Source organism: Prunus avium, chromosome 8 (genome assembly GCF_965620075.1).
Source record: "Prunus avium chromosome 8, drPruAviu1.hap1.1, whole genome shotgun sequence".
NCBI classification, from domain to species: Eukaryota; Viridiplantae; Streptophyta; class Magnoliopsida; order Rosales; family Rosaceae; genus Prunus; species Prunus avium.
In genome coordinates this window covers 29,317,817-29,337,268 of record NC_142291.1, presented here as the reverse complement: position 1 = coordinate 29,337,268, position 19,452 = coordinate 29,317,817, and the positions used below count along the sequence as shown (strand labels likewise).

Below are 19,452 nucleotides of genomic sequence, written 5' to 3'. Positions count from 1 at the left end.
TCAAGTTCAGATTTGAACAAGTGTCAAAGTCTGACTTTTTCTCTTTGGCCGCTGATTATGGCTTTGAGCCCAATGCTCTCGACCCTGTATGTTCTTTGTTCTTCAGGTGATTTCTTTCTGTAAAATTACTACTGGATCTTGTTAAGAAATGGTAGGGAGAGAATGAAAATTAGTCTTGCAGTTACAATTTTCTCTTCTTGTTTGCACTTTTAGTTCAAAATTTTGGGGTCTTTATATTTTGGGCTTGAACTTGAGTTGCTAGTTGTGGACCAAATTTGGGTTATGTGATTTGAACTAATTTTGTTATACGACGTCTCTCATGTTGCCATATCTCATTATCAAAATGATAATGTGAACCAGTTTGTGTAGTGGACTGCTTGTAAGAGTGTTCATGAAACTAGAACTATAGTGACAAATTTTCCAAGTTAGAATTTAGAAATAGGTGCAGACATGAAAGGAGTTCGTTATTGCAAAGTACCTTGCCTGCTAGAGGTGTTGTTGATTGTCTTTTTTAAAAATTTGTTGTTTTTGTCTATAAGGATAGCCTCTTGGCCTTTGAAACAGATTATGGCTAAGATTAGTGCTGAGGTATTATTAGGTAGTTAAAGACTAGATTGTTTAACGTAAAGCATGTTTTGTCTCTCCATCTATATTATAAGGCAGGATGCCTTTAGCTGAGCTGAGATTCTTCTCTGTGTTCATGTTCCTTTTTCCTCTGTCTTAGGAAACTTTCAATTTCTTCATTGGTAATTGGCGATTGTCATAGGTTCTTTTGATGGATATCGGTTTTGTTGAATAATTTCTATACTTGGTGTATGTTAAGTGTTTCAAAGGCTAATGGCACAACGTTGTGATGGCAGATTAAGAGGGCGACAGAGTCTGCTGAAGGTTGTGTGAAAGACTTCATCTTTGGATCAAAAAGGCAACCTGAAATAGAAATTGAGAAGCTGGCCCTTAACAGTGCAAAGGAATATCATTAGTCTTTTTTTTTTTTTTGAGAAAAAAAAAAGAACATCCTTAGTTAAATAAGCAGTTAACAATGTATTGAGAATGATTCTAGTGTTCTTGTTAGTTTTATGTGGTGATATTTGGACCTTATGTGGTGATATTTCATGTTTGGTTTCCTTTCATGTATGATCTTCACCTTGCTGCTGAGATAAAACCAAATTCAGTGTGGATATGATTCTTGGGCATTTGAGCAGTGTTTTATAATTTTGGAATCCTTTGCATTATTTGGAAATGGTCACATAACGATAGAAATTCTTATTAGATTGGTTAATAGATAGTCCTATTCGAAAAATTAACGATGCGTGAATGTTGTCATAGATATGCAAATACAATTAGTATTTTTTCTCATGCGGTACAAGATTATACATATACAAATAGAAAGTAGATGATTTCAACTAGGAATATCTTTTAAAGAAATATTCTTTTTATCTACTACTGAGGGGAGTGAAGGTGAAGACATACATCTCCAATGTCCTCTCCTTGACCTCCTCTGTTTGTACTCGAACTTCGTAAACAAATTCACTTGAAACACAAAACCAAGCAGAGAAAATGGATGAGTTTACACCGTCACTCTCACATTCAACATCTCAAATGTACTGTACTATACAGCCGTATATATGCTGATCGGTGCATATTTACATATCATTTTGTACCATTCTAGCTTATGATTTGGTTATGTTTTTTAGTTAAACTTGTGCTTTTAATCCTTTTTGTGTTTATCTTTCAGTTCATTGAGCTTTAGGTAATAATGAGGGCTTTGGATAGTAAATGATGCAATCCATGCATGTTAGGGCCTAATTTGGATGAATGGATGAAGAGCTTAAAGACAAACTCAATTTTGGCTACAGTCCCCTGCCAGCCCAGTTTCGTAGGTCATATTGCAAGCTTTGTTTCAGCAACCTACATAGCTCGGATGAGGCCACATTCTTCATGAAAGTTGTTCCAATGGGTGTGTAATATAACATATCCAAAATTCAGCCCCATTGGATAAATATGGAGTCTGTTACCTAGCAAACACAGAGCCATGCTCAGGATGGATTTTATCAGCGCGCAAAATGAGTTAGCAATTTGTTTTGGCCTTAACTTCCTCCTCCGACCTTGGATTGGCCCAAATGATATATGGCTGGAAAGAAGACATTCCGAACTTCAAGTTTGAGTGCTTAAAGTCTTAATTTGCTTAAGGGAAGCCCAATTCGTAAGCCCTTGAAGTTGCTGGTCATGCTGACCTCAGGATGAGCTATTATTTCTGGTTGGAAGCTTGGTCATGGTGACATGAAGATGAGCTAGGGCTGCTGGTGGGATTTATTAGTGAAGTGCATCAACCATTTCAGATTTTATAATGGAAGTGTTGTATGCATTAGTGAAGTGCATCAACCATTTCAGATTTTATAAAACAAGTGTTGTATGTATTAGCCATACTTAATTCAGATTTTCAGCTTCCTTAGGCCTATATATAGTGAGGTTTCCCAAGCTTGTAAACACACCCCAAGGGGGGGAGCTCTCAAGCACTTCTCTAGAGCTCCCTTCCCTTCTCTCCCTCAAATTCTCTTAGTTTCTCTTTCTAGTTTTCAATTGTTGTAATGAAATCTTTTGTGTTGAAATTTTCCTTAAGTTTTTCTTAGTTCCACTTTACTTTTCATTATGTAAATTCTTTTCTTTAGTCTCAAGTTTGATTAGTTTCCAAGTTTCAATTATGGTTTTTGTTCTTATTCATTATGCTTATAAGTTAATATGCTAGTTTGAATGATTGATCACCATTTAGGCTTGCATGTTAGCTATCTTGGTTTGAATTAAGAGTAGACACCATGCTTTAATTCGAATTGAACTATGAATAGGAAGAGTATGTATGGACATTCGACAACAGGGATTAGATACATGCTTGGTTGTTTAAATTGTTCTTCTATGCTTAATGGGTTCCTAATGCTTAATTTTAGGTTAGACAACAAATGATCAAATTAGGGAATTAGGAACACAAGGTTATGACCAAACACCATGGCTTAATCATATTTTAGCTAGAATCAATCCATTAATCTAATTGAACTTGGGAACTTATCTGCTTGAGTTAGTTATTTCTTTCTTCCTTGTTTTATTTATTTCCTTTCTTTTTCATTTCTGTTTTGCGTAGGAAAAATGAATTGGATCATTCAATCACCAATCCTCGTGGGATCGACCTCGCACTTACATATGCTATACTACCAAACGGCTCGTGCACTTGCGAGTATCACAAGTTGAGGATGCAACTGAATCCATTTTGGTACAGCTGTATCTACGCAACATATGCAAAACTTTCACTTGAGGAAGATATGTTTGTCGATCGACCAAAATATAAGCGAACTCTGGTTACCGTAGTCCCCGAAATTTTTTCGTTCTTTACTGAATAGCAAAAGTAAAGCAATGCAAATCTACTTTAGCTACTGTTGAAAATACCGATGATAGAGAAAAAGGGAATTAAAGACAGGATTGTTCTACAATAAGATTCTAGGATGAACTCATAACATTTTCTGTGTTCGGACAAAAAATGTTGTATGCATACCATACAGGAGTTTCTATACTGGACCTCATTGGTGACTTAATGTCTGATGCGCATGATTTCCAAGTTCAAGCATCATTGTTTTCGATTTCCTCAATTTAATAACCATTTATCTGAATTTAGGATTTTTGTTGCAAGAGGAAAAAAAAGTGCCTCTGATTGAGTGGAATTTATTTTCTCATGTAAATGTACCCAGAATACCAATAAAATGTTATTGCAAAGTTACAAGCCAATGCCACTTGATCTGAACTCTAAAAAAAGATATCATCTCATCCCAATATCACTTGAGCTAAAATTTATGGGCAAATTAGAAACTTAAGTATTTTGGTAATGGAAAGCCACAAAAAATCTTGAGTTTCTCTTGGAAGAGGAACTAGGAAATATGCAAAATGTTACCACTCATGGCAGCACAGTTGTTCTTATGGCCAGGAAGGAAGAAAAGATTTAATTCGAAGTATATTGGACCAGCAACATGCTGACCCTATCTTGACACTGTTTTATGGACTAACACTCTCCACAATCATCTCATCGTGTAAACAACACATAGCTGGTAAATATGAAAGGGGAAGCATATACGATCATCCTACCCCAGGAATTTGAGAGAGAGAGAGAGAGAGAGAGAGAGAGAGAGTCTTAATGCAATAAGATTCATCAGATGTTATTCTCTTTAAAATATTCATCACAATTCACAACCTAAGCAAAACTCAAGGTATACGTAAAATTTGCATGACAATGACTAATCGAGAACAAAAATATAATTTTTTGCCTGCAAGAACTATCCTCTCAATTGACCACTACTGCTTTGACCCAACTACTTTAGAAGCAGCGACATTCCCTAGAGCACAGTATCCCTGGGGCAATGGAGGTAAGAAAGGAGGAAGCAATTTAGCCAAGCAATTCGAATCAATTGATTGGAAAGCCTTGCAACAAGCAGGGCCTAGTGAGAGTTTCCCAGTAAAGATTGAGCCATAAATTTCCCATACACACCCCCGAATGCCCTGAAGTGAAGATCAACAATCTACTTCTATGTCACCTTGTTTCCCTGGTGGCAATAGGCCTGGGATCCCTAGTGGCAAGAAGCCTGGCTCTCGGCCAGTTCAGGCAGTGGGAGATCTGGCTCTCGACCAGTTTGGAGTTAGCCCTCGGGGTAGCAGCCGATGGCAAGTACGGCCAGAGATCCTTCTAGATAGACGAGCTCCACCTATCATAATTGTGGACAGGTGGGACATTTCAGGAGGGGTTGCCCACAGCTTGGGCAAGGTGGAAGTCCTAGCTAGAGGAGCGGTGTGAGTTATTTTTACTATGGTCAGGCAGGGCACTATAAGAATGAGTGCCCACTTCTAACTGTTGGTGGTACTACTAGGCATGAGACTGGGCCCCAGCATGAGCAAGGCAGTCGAGGCCGGGGTCAGACACAGAGTGGTGCATCTTCTTCTGCAGCGGGTTCATCATCTAGCCGTGGAGTCCAGTCTAACTTCCAAGGCAGGGGTGGTAGACACCAGAGGGGCCAGTCTGGTTTTCCTACTATGCAGGCCGCATATTTTTGATGACTTAGCAGGAGGCACATGCTACACCTGACGTAATCACTGGTACGATCCCTATTTTTGGTTACTTTGCACGTGTTCTGATAGATCCCGCGGCCACACATTCGTTCCTCGTACGTAGTTTTGTACCGTAGGCGACCTACACCCATGGCAGGAAGCTTTAGTATTTCTTTACCTACAGGGGATGTCATGTTTGCGGACATGGTATTCAGAGACTGTTATGTCCAAGTGGGTGATGCCTTGTTAGAAGCCGATTTGATTCCCTTAGACTTGGTTGATCTTGATATCATCTTGGGAATGGATTGGTTGGAGAAGCATCGTGCATCAGTAGATTGTTTCCAAAAAGAGGTAGTACTTCGAAGTCCGGGACAACCTGAGGCTATTTTCCATGGAAAGCGTAGAGTTCTCCCATCATGTCTCATCTTCTCTATAACGGCGAAAAGATTACTCAAGAAGGGATATGTGGGATACTTAGCCCACATCATTGATACTGGTGAGGTCACTTTGAATCTAGAAGATGTTCCTATTGTCCGAGAGTTCCCGAATGTCTTCCCGGATGATCTCCCTGAATTACCTCTTCAGAGAGAGACTGAGTTCACTATTGAACTCCTTCCAGGCACGAATCCATCCCATCTATTAAGCACCTTATAAGATGGCACCAGCAGAGTTACAGGAGTTAAAGACTCAATTGCAAGAATTGGTTGATTTTGGATTCATCTTAACTAGTGTTTCCCCTTAGGGTGCACCGGTGTTGTTTGTGAAGAAGGATTGAACAATGAGGCTATGTATCGATTACATGTAGTTGAACAAGGTAACAATGCGTAACCGATATCCTTTGCCTCGAATCAATGACTTGTTCGATCAGTTGAAGGGTGCCAAGTACTTTTCCAAGATTAATCTGAGATTGGGATACCACTAACTCAAAGTTCGAGAAGAAGATATTCTGAAGACGACATTCAGGACTCGTTACGGCCATTACGAGTTCTTGGTGATGCCTTTCGGATTGACGAATGCCCCAGCAACGTTTATGGATCTCATGAATAGAGTGTTCTGACCTTACTTGGATCGCTTTGTGATTGTGTTCATAGACGACATCATTGTATATTCCCGAAATTTGGAGGGTCATAAGAAGCATCTGAGGTTGGTATTGAAGACTTTGAAGGAAGCAGCTTTATGCCAAGTTCAATAAGTATCAGTTTTGGTTGGATAGAGTGGACTTCCTTGGACATGTAATATCAGTAGAAGGAATGTATGTGGACTCTCATAAAATAGAAGCTGTTGTGAATTGGGTGCAACCCACAAGTGTGACAGAAGTACGGAGTTTCCTGGGGTCGGCAAGTTACTATCGTCGATTTGTGGAAGGGTTCTCTTCGATAACAGCACCTGTTACATAGTTAATGAGGAAATGAGTTACGTTTGTGTGGACAAAGGAGTGTGAACAGAGTTTTTAGGAGCTGAAGAAGCGGTTAACCACCGCACCTATTTTGGCTCTTCCAAATAACACTGGGAACTTTGTGATATACAATGATGCATCATTACAAGGCGTGGGATGTGTTTTAATGAAACATAATCAGGTGATTGCTTATGCCTCGAGGCAACTCAAGAAGCATGAGCAGAATTACCCTACCTACGACCTGGAACTTGCGGCAGTGGTGTTTGCTCTCAAAATATGGCGACACTACTTGTACGGTGAGACCTATCAGATCTTCACTGATCACAAAAGCCTCAAGTACTTTTTCACTCAGAAGGAGTTGAACATGAGACAAAGGCGTTGAGTATCATTCCGGCCAAGCTAATGTGGTAGCGGATGCTCTAAGTAGGAAGACTAGTGGAAGCTTAGCTCATCTCAGAATGGCCTATCTTCCGTTATTGGTGGAACTGCCGAAGGATGGAGTAGAATTGGGAATTGGTCAACAGAGTGGAATACTCGCCAATTTGCATGTGAGGCCTCGTTCTAGGAAGAGAAGTGCCCACACATTTAAAGCACTTCACCTTTCCCTCCCCGAGCGATGTGGGATTGATCACCGTTCTTGTTTCCCCAAGACACAGGTCTTACAATCCACCCCCCTTGGGGCCCAGCGTCCTCGCTGGCACACTTCCGGTCGGGGTCTAGCTCTGATACCATGTAGAAACAGAGTTTTCTATATTATCAAAACTGATTTTACAAGCTCTTTATACACAGGAGCATAAACGTAAACCTATCAGTTACTACAATATAATAATAGCATAACAGCTGCCATATCAGTTACTACAATACAATAATAGCATAACAGCTGCAAGCAATTATATGCAGTCATAATTAGGATAACGGCCTATCAAACCCAATTGGAGGATCCTACTCTCTGTGTGATAAGATTGGAAGTAAAAAATGGTACATGGACAGATTATGCAATAAGAAAAGACGGAGCCTTGGTGACTGGAACTTGTCTCTGTGTACCCAAGAATGACGACTTGAAGAGAGAAACCATGGAGGAAGCTCACTGTTCCACCTATTCTATGCACCCGGGTAGTACTAAACCCTAAACCCTATTATAGAAGAAGCTCGTTGTTCAACCTATTCTATGCACCTGGGTAGTACTACGATGTATCGGACTCTAAGGGTATGTTTGGTAGGCCTCACTGGACTGGACTGGACTAGATAGCACTTGAAAATCATGTTTGGTAAGAGGGAGGACTAACTTAAATGAGACTGTAGAGTCCTAACAGTAAAAAAAACGCATTGCTCGCTCTTCCAATTTAGTGAGGCTGAAACTTGCTTCACAAATTAGCGAGTTCGCAAAATAAAACACGCTAGTCCTCCAACACCGACAACCTTCAACGCCTCTCTCTCGTTTCGTTCAATATGGACTCCTGCTCTTCTTCCAAGCTATACTCAGGTAAGTTTTTCTGGTCTCTCGCTTTGCATTACAATTGAGGTAGGTCGCTTGCAGTTGCAGAGAGATATGGAGGTGAACCAAAATATATTATTGGGTTATTGCCTTTCAGCGACAACTATATTTTGGGTGGCTTCAGGCTCTGCCATCGCCGTAGAGATTTAAAGGAGGTTTCTTGGGTAAGTATTTGGTTCTAGGCATCAGCTAAATGAAATTTGAATTTTGAGTCTTAGCCCCAAGATATTGTGGCACATTTGTATTTGCCATTGCAAGGGCCATGTCAAAATCAGGTCTTGCGATCCCAAGTCCATGGAATGCCAAATCTTCTTCTGTTAATTGTTGGTGTACATTAGTTTGATTATGGGGGTTTCAGGTGTGGCTAGAGGATGTGGGTGGCAACACTTGGATGTGTCTGCTTGGTTTGCTAAACTCGGTGGCAACACTTGGCTTTCATTTTACAAATTTCATTTTGGAGCAGAGGTATGGAAAAAGGCCTGAAGATGAGCTGCCCAAGTTCTGTAATTTTCTGCCTTTTTCTCTTTCTGGGTTGTTTGTGATTGAATGATTTTTTGTCAAATTGCATGCAGTTCCAATTCGTGGAAGTTCCAAAAAGAGAGAAGCTGAAAATAATGAAACCAGAAACAGAGAGAGAAGAAACGAAAAGGGATGGTGAAGAGAGAGGAAGAAAAGAGAGAGGGGAGAGAGAAAAGAAGAAGAAAACGCTTCACTAATTAAATATTAGAATTTATTTGCCTCTTTCCTTAATGAAATAATGAATTGACCAAAAAAAATAAATATTAGAATTTTATTTATTTATAGATTAAATTTTTTAATTAAATTTAAATATATTAAATATTTGTTTTTTAGTCCGACACAACACCAAACATAGGTCTTCACTATTTTTACAATCCGGCTTCTTAGTCCGACGTAGAACCAAACGTAGGTTGGTACTTAATCCAGCTTAAGCCAATCCGAGCTAATCCGAGACAGTCCCAGGATTTAGTCCAGTCCATGACAGTCCACCGTGCCAAACGACCCCTAAGAGTACTACTCGTGGCTGCATATGAAGGGTGACATTGCTAGGTATTTGAGCTGATGTTTGATTTACCAACAAGTGAAAGTGGAGCAACAGAGGACATTTGGACTTATGCAGCCACTTTCGATCCCTGAATGGAAGTAGGAGGATATTACAATGGACTTCGTTTTCAAACTTCCACGTACTTTGAAAAGGCATGAAGGAATTTGGGTGATAGTTGACCGACTCACCAAATCCGCCCACTTCCTACCTATTAAAGAAACCTATTCTTTGGCGAAACTGGCTAAGCTCTTTGTGGATGAGATAGTGAGATTACACAGAGCGCCCATGTCCATTATGTCAGACAGGGATGCAAGGTTCACATATCGTTTCTGGAAGTGTTTACATGATGCTATGGGTACTAAGTTACGATTTAGAATAGCTTTTCACCCTCAAACTATTGGACAGTCGGAATGAACAATTCAGACCTTGGAAGATATGTTGAGATCATGTGTGTTACAACTTAAGGATGGTTGGGATACTCATCTTGCCTTAGTCGAGTTTGCATATAATAACAGCTATCATTCGAGCATTGAGATGGCTCCGTATGAAGCCTTGTATGGGAGGCAGTGTAGAACTCCTATTTGTTGGAATGAGGTGGGTGACAGGAAATTAGAGAAAGTAGAAAGTATCCAAGCAACAACCGAGAAGGTGAAGTACGTGCCTAATCCATCTCATATCCTGGAACAACAATCTGTGGAGTTGAGAGAAGACTTGACGTATGAAGAGCAACCAATGCAAATACTAGATAGGAAGGAACAAGTGTTGCGCTCTAGATCCATCCCAGTACTGAAGGTTTTGTGGAGGAGTCAGACTGTTGAAGAAGTTACTTAGGAGCCCGAGGCGCAGATGGGGGCCAAGTACCCAAATCTCTTCAATTGACAGGTATGCAAATTTCGAGGATGAAATTTTTATAAGGGGGTAGGTTGTAACATCCTAACCCAAAATATAATCATGCGTCATAAATTATAAAATTACAATTTTGCCCCCGAGGATAGGGTCATTTTGGTCACTTTTTAATCCAGAAAGATTTCGAGGAAGTGACTGGTACTATTACATAGATCGTGCAGAGATGAGTTTGTAGACACATAGTGGGCTCAAATCGGAGTTGTAATGAAGAAGTTACGATCAAAAGAAACGTAGTGGCAAAACTGTAAATAGTTCAAAAAGGGTTTAATAAAAATCTGAAAATCTCTCTCTCTCTCTCTCTCTCTCTCTCTCTCTCTCTCTACCCGTGCGCAGAACCCCCCCATAAATACAGCCGGCCACCATTTTGGGTGGCATCGATCCCAAAAGGACCACCATGATATCCTCTCTCCATTCCACCCCATCTTCGCTACCAACAGCCAGCGTCACCACCGAAAATTGCAAAAATGACACTGGCGATTTGGAGATTTTCCTATCGCCGGAATCACTTTGGACACTCACGCACTGCCAGCGAGTGTGGTGGTGCGTGGGCACTATTTGGGTGTCCCTCTTGGTCCTAAAATGATCCTCATATCTTCCCGAGCACGACCGTATGCTCGGGTTTGATTTTGGTTATCGTTTGACTGTCGATCGGATATTGCATATTATGCGTTATCCGGGTTTGATATGTTTGGACCTTTGGATCGACTCCAATTTAATATATGTTGATCTAGGCATCTCTAGGATCGTGTAGGAATTCGCAGATCATGAATCGGAGCCTCGGATGTTCTGATTCAATAACTGAAAGTTTGCGTTAAATGATAACCATCCGTTCGTGCGATCGTGAGCCACCCGACCGTTCGATTTAGACCAAACTTGCAAGACATACTTATTAAACCTTGTTGAACCCATAGGAACTTCTGGATCAGAAATCCGAGGTCGTGGGCCCTTTGGGCCTAGTTGACCCATTATGGAAAGTTTGACCACCCGGTTGACCGAGCATCTTCCGAGGCTATCCCATCATCCGAAACACGTAATTGGACTTTAGGAACGTCTCGTTCCTCATACACTTGCTTGAAACCCGAGAAAACTAGGATTTTATTTAAAGTTTTCGTTCGAAACGCTTTATGTTAATCTAACGCTCATGTTTGTAAATAGGTACTCCGGTTACTCGCACGCACATGGGGGACCCTCTTAGGGTCAAGCAATGTAGGACTATTTGTGAGTGGACTTTATTTTCAAATAATAAGCATTGTTTTATGATGGAAAAACTATGCATATGAATTTAATGGTTTATTGAATTCATTATATATTCAATTGTTCAACTTAATATTTTCGTAGTATTTGCAATATATTTGGGTTTTGGCATATTTGAGTATCTTGAATTTATATATTTGGATTTTGAGAATTTCTAGCTATAGTTGGTTATGTGTGGGGGTACATGGGGTGTTGATGTGAGGATACGGAAAGAAAATGGATTGTAGTTATGTTAGTTTGAAGTGATATAAGTACTACCCTATGTACCTCCTCAGTTACGGAAATTATGGAATGGAATTGAAATGTGAGATACTTGGATATGTTGGAACCCGGGTACCCTTGACGAGGTGTTTTCGTAGACCTTTAGCGGGGTTAGTCTGCGTGCGTAGGACTTGTCACAAGCGTACGAGTATTGAGGATTCTGATGTACGTGCTGGAGAGCTTAGTCCCAGTTGGACGGCTCGTTCCCTAGCCACATGGTCAATTGAGGATTCTTCCATGTGGACTAGTCAAATAATCCCCCGGTTGGATTGTTTCCCCAGTACAACTAGGTGATGTCATACTTATAGATTTCATATTATGTACATATATATATATATATATATATATATATATATATATTCGTTTATTATTATTTATCGGTGAGGGTGAGGATACTTCCTCGCTCATCGTGCCAATGGGCACGCATCTCGAGATAATGGTTTGGGATTAGTATAAAAGTTTTGATTGGGTTGAGAAACTAATTATCATTATGGGATTCTGGATTTCGTTATGGTTTTGACCAAAATTTATATATATATATATATCCATGATTGTTTGAATGCATATGGTTTTCAGCATCGTTTTCTAAACGATGGGGTTATATTATGTTGGTTTCAACTGTAAACTAAACTTTTTTTAGTCCACTCACACTTTTCTGTTTTGCGCCCCCCTCCCCCCAAGACAGTAGTTGACTGAACTGAGCGGAAGAGCCAAGCTTGAACTTCCAAGCCCCGACTTCCTCTTTATTTACCTTTACGTATGTTGAATTTCGTTCCTTTCATAAACCGAAATTCTTAGATTGCTCTGTTATCGCCCGTACTAAGGTTTGATTGTGAGGCCGGAGGCCATCTATGTAAACTGTATGAGTTATCTTGTGTATGCTACCAGTTGGAGTTATTAAATGTGATTTTGATAGGTTGAGAATTTTTGGGAATGTCTAATTTTCAGGGGAGACTCTGCCGAAATTTCGCAGAAAGTCTCGTGTTTTTAGTAAGTGGGCCCGGCATCAATAAGATGCTGGAACTTTCATTGGATTCGCCCCGGATTCCGAGAAATTCAGGACGGGTCATGTCAGATCACAAGAGCCTCAAGTACTTTTTCACTCAGAATGAGTTGAATATGAGACAACGGCGTTGGCTGGAGTTAATTAAGGATTATGACTGCACGATCAAATATCATCCTGGCCGAGCTAATGTGGTAGCTGATGCCTTGAGTAGGAAGTCTAGTGGAAGCTTAGCTCATCTCAGAATGGCCTATCTTCCGTTATTGGTGGAACTGCAGAAGGATGGAGTAGAATTGGGAATAAGTCAAAAGGGTGGAATACTCACTAGTTTGCATGTGAGGCTTATTCTAGTTGAGCGGGTGATTGCAGCTCAATTGGAGGATCCTACCCTTTGTATGTTAAGGTTGGAAGTAGAGAATGGTACACGGACGGATTATGCAATAAGAGAAAATGGAGCTTTGGTAACTGGAACTTGTCTCTGTGTACCTAAGAATGAAGAGTTAAAGAGAGAAATCATGGAGGAAGCTCATTATTCAACCTATTCTATGCACCTGGGTAGTACTAAGATGTATCGGACTCTACGTGAGTACTATTCATGGCCACATTTGAACGGTGATATTGCTAGGTATGTGAGTAAATGTTTGATTTGTGAACAAGTGAAAGCGAAGCGACAGGGATCATCTGGACTTATGCAACCACTTCCGATCCCTGAATGAAAGTGGGAGCTTATTACAATGGACTTCATTTTCAAACTTCCACATACTTCAAGTGGGCATGACGAGATTTGGGTGATAGTTGACCGACTCACCAAATCCGCCCACTTCATACATATAAAAGAAACTTATTCCTTGACGAAACTGGCTAAGCTTTTTGTTGATGAGATTGTGAGATTGCACGGAGCACCTTTGTCCATTGTGTCGGACAGGGATGTTAGATTCACGTCTCGATTCTGGAAGTGTTTACATGATGCTATGGGAACTAAGTTACGATTTAGTACTGTTTTTCACCCTCAAACCGATGGACAATCAGAAAAGACGATTCAGACTTTGGAAGATATGTTGAGATCTTGTGTGTTGCAGCTTAAGGATGGTTGGGATACTCCTCTTGCCTTGGTGGAGTTTACATATAATAACAGTTATCATTCAAGCATTGAGATGGCTCTGTATGAAGCTTTGTATGGGACGCTGTGTAGAACTCCTATTTGTTGGAATGAGGTGGTGAAGATGATCCGAGAAAAGTTAAAGACCACACATAAAAGAGTTATGCTGACAACAGGTCCAAGGATCTTGAGTTTGCAGTTGGGGATTAGGTGTTCTTGAAGCTCTCTTTTTGGAAGGGTGTGATGAGGTTCGAGAAACGTGGGAAGTTAAGCCCTCGTTATATTAGACCTTATGAGATCACGAAACGCATCGGACCCGTTGGCTACAGACTTGCCTTACCTCCAGAATTATCTCGGATCCATGACATATTTCATGTATTCATGTTACGGAAGTACGTGCCCAATCCTTCTCATATCCTAGAACATCAACCCGTGGAGTTGAGAGAAGACTTGACGTATGAAGAGCACCCAGTGCAAATTTTGGATAGAAAGGAATAGGTGTTGCACTCCAGATCCATTCCAGTAGTGAAGGTGTTGTGAAGGAGTCAAACTGTTGAAGAAGCTACTTGGGAACCTGAGGCGTAGATGCGGGCCAAGTACCCTTATCTCTTCAATTGATGGGTACGTAAATTTCGAGGATGAAATTTTTTATAAAGGGGGTAGGCTGTAACATCTCGACCCAAAATATAATTAATTTAATAAATTGTGAAATAACAAATTTGCCCTTGAGGGTAGGGGCATTTTGGCCATTTTTTAACCCGGAAGGATTTCGGGCAAATGATTGGAACTATTGCGTAGATCGTACCGAGATGAGTGCGTAGACAATCAAAAGAAGCTCAATGGCATAATAGTAAATATGTCAAAGTGGGTTTATTAAAATCTGAAAATCCCTTCTCTCTCTCTCTCTCTCTCCCGTGCGTGCAACAAACCCTCCCCCAACAGTGAAATCGATCTAGTTTTTGGCCCCAGCCGCCGCCACCGGCCTCCGGCCACGAGGCCGGACCCAAACGAACTGCCACCACCTCCTCCTTCCATCTCGCCCCATCCTCGACGCCGGCAGCCACCACAATTGCCGGAAAAATCAAGAATTTGGCCGATTTTTACCTAGATTTTCCAGAGCTCGTTCAAACGTTTTTGGCTACCAAATTCTTCGATCTATGTATGTTTTTTCATGCTCTCAATGTGTTCTAGCTAATGGTTGAGTTGTATAGGATCAATTTTTGCGTTTTGGTTGTCGATTTAGCGATTGAAGTTTTGGCATGTTCCGACTCGCGATTCCAACCATCTCCAATCACTTTTTGGGGTTGGTTCAAGAACAAAAGTTGTTCCACTCAATGTCCTAATCATATAGGTATAAGTCTTGAATAGCAGTTTGGAGATTTTTCAATCACTAGAATCGCTTGGACACCCATGCGTAGCCGACATGTATTGTTCTAATCATTGGCTTGGGATGATAATTTGATTATTGAGTTGGATACCTGGAGAAGATGAAATACATAAAGAAAAAATGCAAGAAAAACTCAGCGGCATGTATTGAGTTGGATACACAGCCGCATGATGATTATTTGATTATTGAGTTGGATACACAGCCTCATGTATTGTTCCAATACAGCAAGAAAAAAAAAGGTCAAAAAGAAAAAACTCATAACCTAATTTCCAGAAAAATTTAATAAAATATTAAATATATAAAGAAAGAAGAAGAGAGAAGAAGCATATTGGAGAGAGAGAGAGAGAGAGAGAGAGAGATGGATACCTGGAGAAAAGTGAAGAGAATAACCTTAGAGGCAGAAAAGAACCCTAGGGAGAAGAAGCTGAAAATAACGCTGTCAGATTTTTCACGTGAATGTGTGTGTTCTTTTTCCCTAACTGTATAATTAAGCGTGTATTATCTAAATTGGGGTGTGTGAGTTGTATTAGTTAGTCAAGTAAGGAGAGTATTAAAAGCCCAACCCGTATAAAATAGTCAGGTAATTAAATAATACAAGTTGACACCAAACAGCTGACATGGATTATTTACTCCTATCTAGAGTCTAATACAGTATACGAAAGGAGTCCTAAAAATATAAGCCTAGCACTATTCCTTAAAAAACTATAAATGGGCTAAATTTTATGGGTGTCCTATGTTTAGCCATTCATTGCTAGAGATGGCCTTAGTTGGATTGGCATAGGCTTTTGGTGTGCTCTCAAGGGGTACTGGGTTTAGGTCCCCATGGTATCCGTGTGTATAAGTTTTTCTCTTTCCTAAATTTGTCAAAATAAAAAATAAAAATAGAAATTTAGTTATATAACCAATCTTAGACATAGTCTTATAAAGAAACCCTATATCATTTAAAAACTATAAACACACCCAAAAAAAAACACAAAAATTAACAGCTGTTTTTTAGTTTATTTGTGTGTGTTAAATACCTATATTGCCTTTGTATTATGGATTTGAGAGAGAAAAATCATATCTGCCCAGATCTGCACAGATCTGCCCAGATCTGCACAGATCTGCCAAAACAACCAAATCTGCCAAAAAAACCAAATCTACCAAAAAACCAAATTAGATTTATTTTCTCCTTTCTCGCTGGTGCTTTCTCTAGTGTTGGAGCAAAAGGAGCTTCCATTGAAGCTCAATCTCAGGTCCAACTATATTCTTCATCTTTAATCTACAATTTTCAATATTTCACCTTCGATTTCTTGTTCTAAAATCGTGCTTCTATTGATTTTTTATTTTTATTTTTTGGATTGTTCAAGACCTCGAACGACCCTTGATCAAATGCTCTTAGCTCTACTCCTCTTCGCCACGTCGTCATTGTCGTTGTCGTCATCATTGTCGTCGTTGTCGTTGTTTGGTTTGGACTTGAGATTTTTGATCTTTTGCTTCAATTATGTGTTTCTCTTCGGATTTTAGTTGATTTTCGAAATGTATTTTAAGCTTTGATGATCGATTTATCTTTTGTTACTATTTCAGTTATGGATCTTATTTTTGTTTAACAATGTACTTCTATTACAGAGGATTAACAATGTACTTCTATGACAAAGTATTAACAACGTACTTCTATGACATAATAGTATTAACAATCTAGGCTCAACTTGTTTTGAGTTGGTCTAGTTGGTTCTTTCTTCATCTTTTCTTTGTTGGACATGTATTAGAAATAGCAACTTGACAAGCATTAATCAACATGATAGTAAACTAGCAGTGTTATTACCCTAGACTAGAACATTTCAGGGGTAGACATGCATTAGAAATAGGATGTCATAGGAAACTAGAAGTGTTATTACCCTAGACTGGAACATTATAGGGGTAGACATGCATTAGAAACAGGATGTCATAGGAAACTAGCAGTGTTATTACCCTAGATTGGAACATTACATGGGGTAGACATGCATTAGAAATAGGATGTCATAACAAACTAGCAGTGTTATTACCCTAGACTAGAACATTACAACAATTAATCAACATGATAGCAAACTAGCAGTGTTATTACCCTAGACTGGAACATTACAGCCATTAATCAACTTGACATTAAACTAGCAATGTTATTACCCTAGACTGGAACATTACAAAGGTAGACATGCATTAGAAATATGATGTCATAGGAAACTAGAAGTGTTATTACCCTAGACTGGAACATTACATGAGGTAGACATGCATTAAAATAGGATGTCATAACAAACTAGCAGTGTTATTACCCTGGACTGGAACATTACAACAATTAATCAACCTGACAGCAAACTAGCAGTGTTATTACCCTAGACTGGAACATTACATTTGCAGTGTTATTACCCTAGACTGGAACATTACAGCCATTAATCAACATGACAGCAAACTAGCAGTGTTATTACCCTAGACTGGAACATTACAACCATTAATCAACATGACACATTAATGAAGCTATGGTTTTCAAGACGTTTTGTTTGTAATGAATTGTTTGGGTTTTTTTATAAAATTGGGCTGGGTTTGTTTTGGGTGCTATTTAAATTTTTTTGTGTTGGACTTCTTTTTTAAGTTGATCAATGGCAATCACGTAATTTATAGGAACTTAAACACCAATTTCTTATGTAGTAAATGAGTTTTGGGTGTGTTTCTAAAGTGCATTCTATGTGGGTTTTTTTATAATTTCAGCCCCTATTTTGGGTATATTAGTGAAGCTCCCAAATAAAAATTCAATCGGTCTTAATTTCTTTTTGTATTCCTTTCCTATTTCTTTTTGTATTGGGTTGAGATATCTTATTTCACTTGTATTGGGATTCGTAATTACATACATTATATAAAGATTCTGTAGCTTTAACCCAAAATCTCCAAAACGCAAACGCTCAAGACATACGCACGTCCCAACTCTCAAAATCTCTCTGCAATCGATCTGTCCATCAATCCGTCCGTCTTAATTTCACCACGAGACCTGGTGATACTACTACCAACAGAAAACGAAGCTTCAACACTACAATATATCTCAATCTCTTGGACCACTCTGCGAGTCCCACTTACAAAGATAAAAAAAACACATCGCCATTGAAACTTATATCAAAACCCACCACCATGTTCAATCTTGATGATCTCCCTGATTTCGTATTGGTTGAAATCCTTTGTCGACTTCCCCGTGAATATGCAGTTCAATGCACTTGTGTCTCGAAGCGTTGGTATAGTCTCGTTTATAATCCTTATTTTGTTGGCCGATTTCTACGTCAACAAAATGATAACCAAAAGCCCATTCCACGTCCTAGACTAATCTTCACAAATCCAGAGCACAGAAGAGAATTCTTCACAAATCCAAAGTACACAAGCAAGTTCTTTTCCATGTCCAAGCAGCCTCCAGCGCTCGGAAAGCTCAAGTTCTCTTTGAGATGCCTCCCTTGTTTTCAAGGGCCTGTCAAGACAGAAGAGGGTGAACCAATGGTGGTAGGAACATATAACGACTTAGTTTTATGTTGTGCAACCATGCGTTTTCAACGTGATTACTACCTTTGCAATGCATACACCAAGCAGTGGGAAGCTCTTCCTTCTCCTCCTCAATGCCACGAGGAAGTAGGTGTTGGATTCATCTGTGATCCCTACTATAAGGAATGCAAGGAAGATACTGACCAAAGAAAAGAAGAAAGTAGTACTAGTAAAGCATTATTCCAGCTTAATACTGAGTATAGGTACAGGGTTGTGCGTATAATTCCTGAATCTCCAGGGGGTTCCGTCCAATTCAAAGTAGAGATTTTCTCTTCTGAGACTGGTAAATGGACAGAAACAATTGTGTTATGCCCAAGAAGCTTCTATCTGGATGTAAGACATGAAGGCGTTGCTTACAATGGAATGTTGTACTGGATGAGCAGTAGTGATGGCTCTCTTATTGGTTTGGATCCCTACTCAAACAATAATGTTGATAAAAAATATAATTGTCGTTTCATTGATAAGCCTGAAGATGATCAGGTCCCTGTCATTGCAACATTTGATCTCCCAAGTGTGTGTAGAGTTGGAGGAGGAGGAGAGCGTCTGCGAATGTGCCAGTTCAGCGGAAATAATGAAGATGGATTCATGGATCGGCTGAGTGTTTGGGAGTTGAAAGATGATCAGGTCGATAACGATAGCAATTGGCATTTAGTACGCAGAATTTCCCTGAACGGGATGTTTTCACAAAATCCAGTGATCATGAAATGGAGAGATCAGGGCTGCTGGCGCGATGAGATAATGTTGCTTGCTTTCGACCCAAATGATGATGATATCTTGTATGTAGATTTTATTGGACACGTTGTCATGTTCAACATTAATGATGGAGGAAGGATAACGTGTTATTTGAGCACTCCGCGTAGCTATGGTACGATTCAGAATCACCATAGGAGAGCTGTCTTCCCATTTGTGATCCCATGGTGGCCGACTCCAGTAACTACGAGACAAAAACAGAGCTTGAGTTCAAACCACATGTAG

At 39.7% G+C, this 19,452-nt stretch overlaps 1 protein-coding gene across 1 annotated transcript; it reads left to right on the top strand.

Annotated features, from left to right (window-relative positions):
* The first annotated feature begins 18,078 nt into the window (after positions 1–18,078).
* On the top strand, positions 18,079–19,452 carry LOC148292496 (F-box protein At5g03970-like). The gene has a single exon (XM_088245840.1). It carries the CDS (start codon positions 18,079–18,081, stop codon positions 19,450–19,452), a length of 1,374 nt encoding a protein of 457 aa, XP_088101966.1.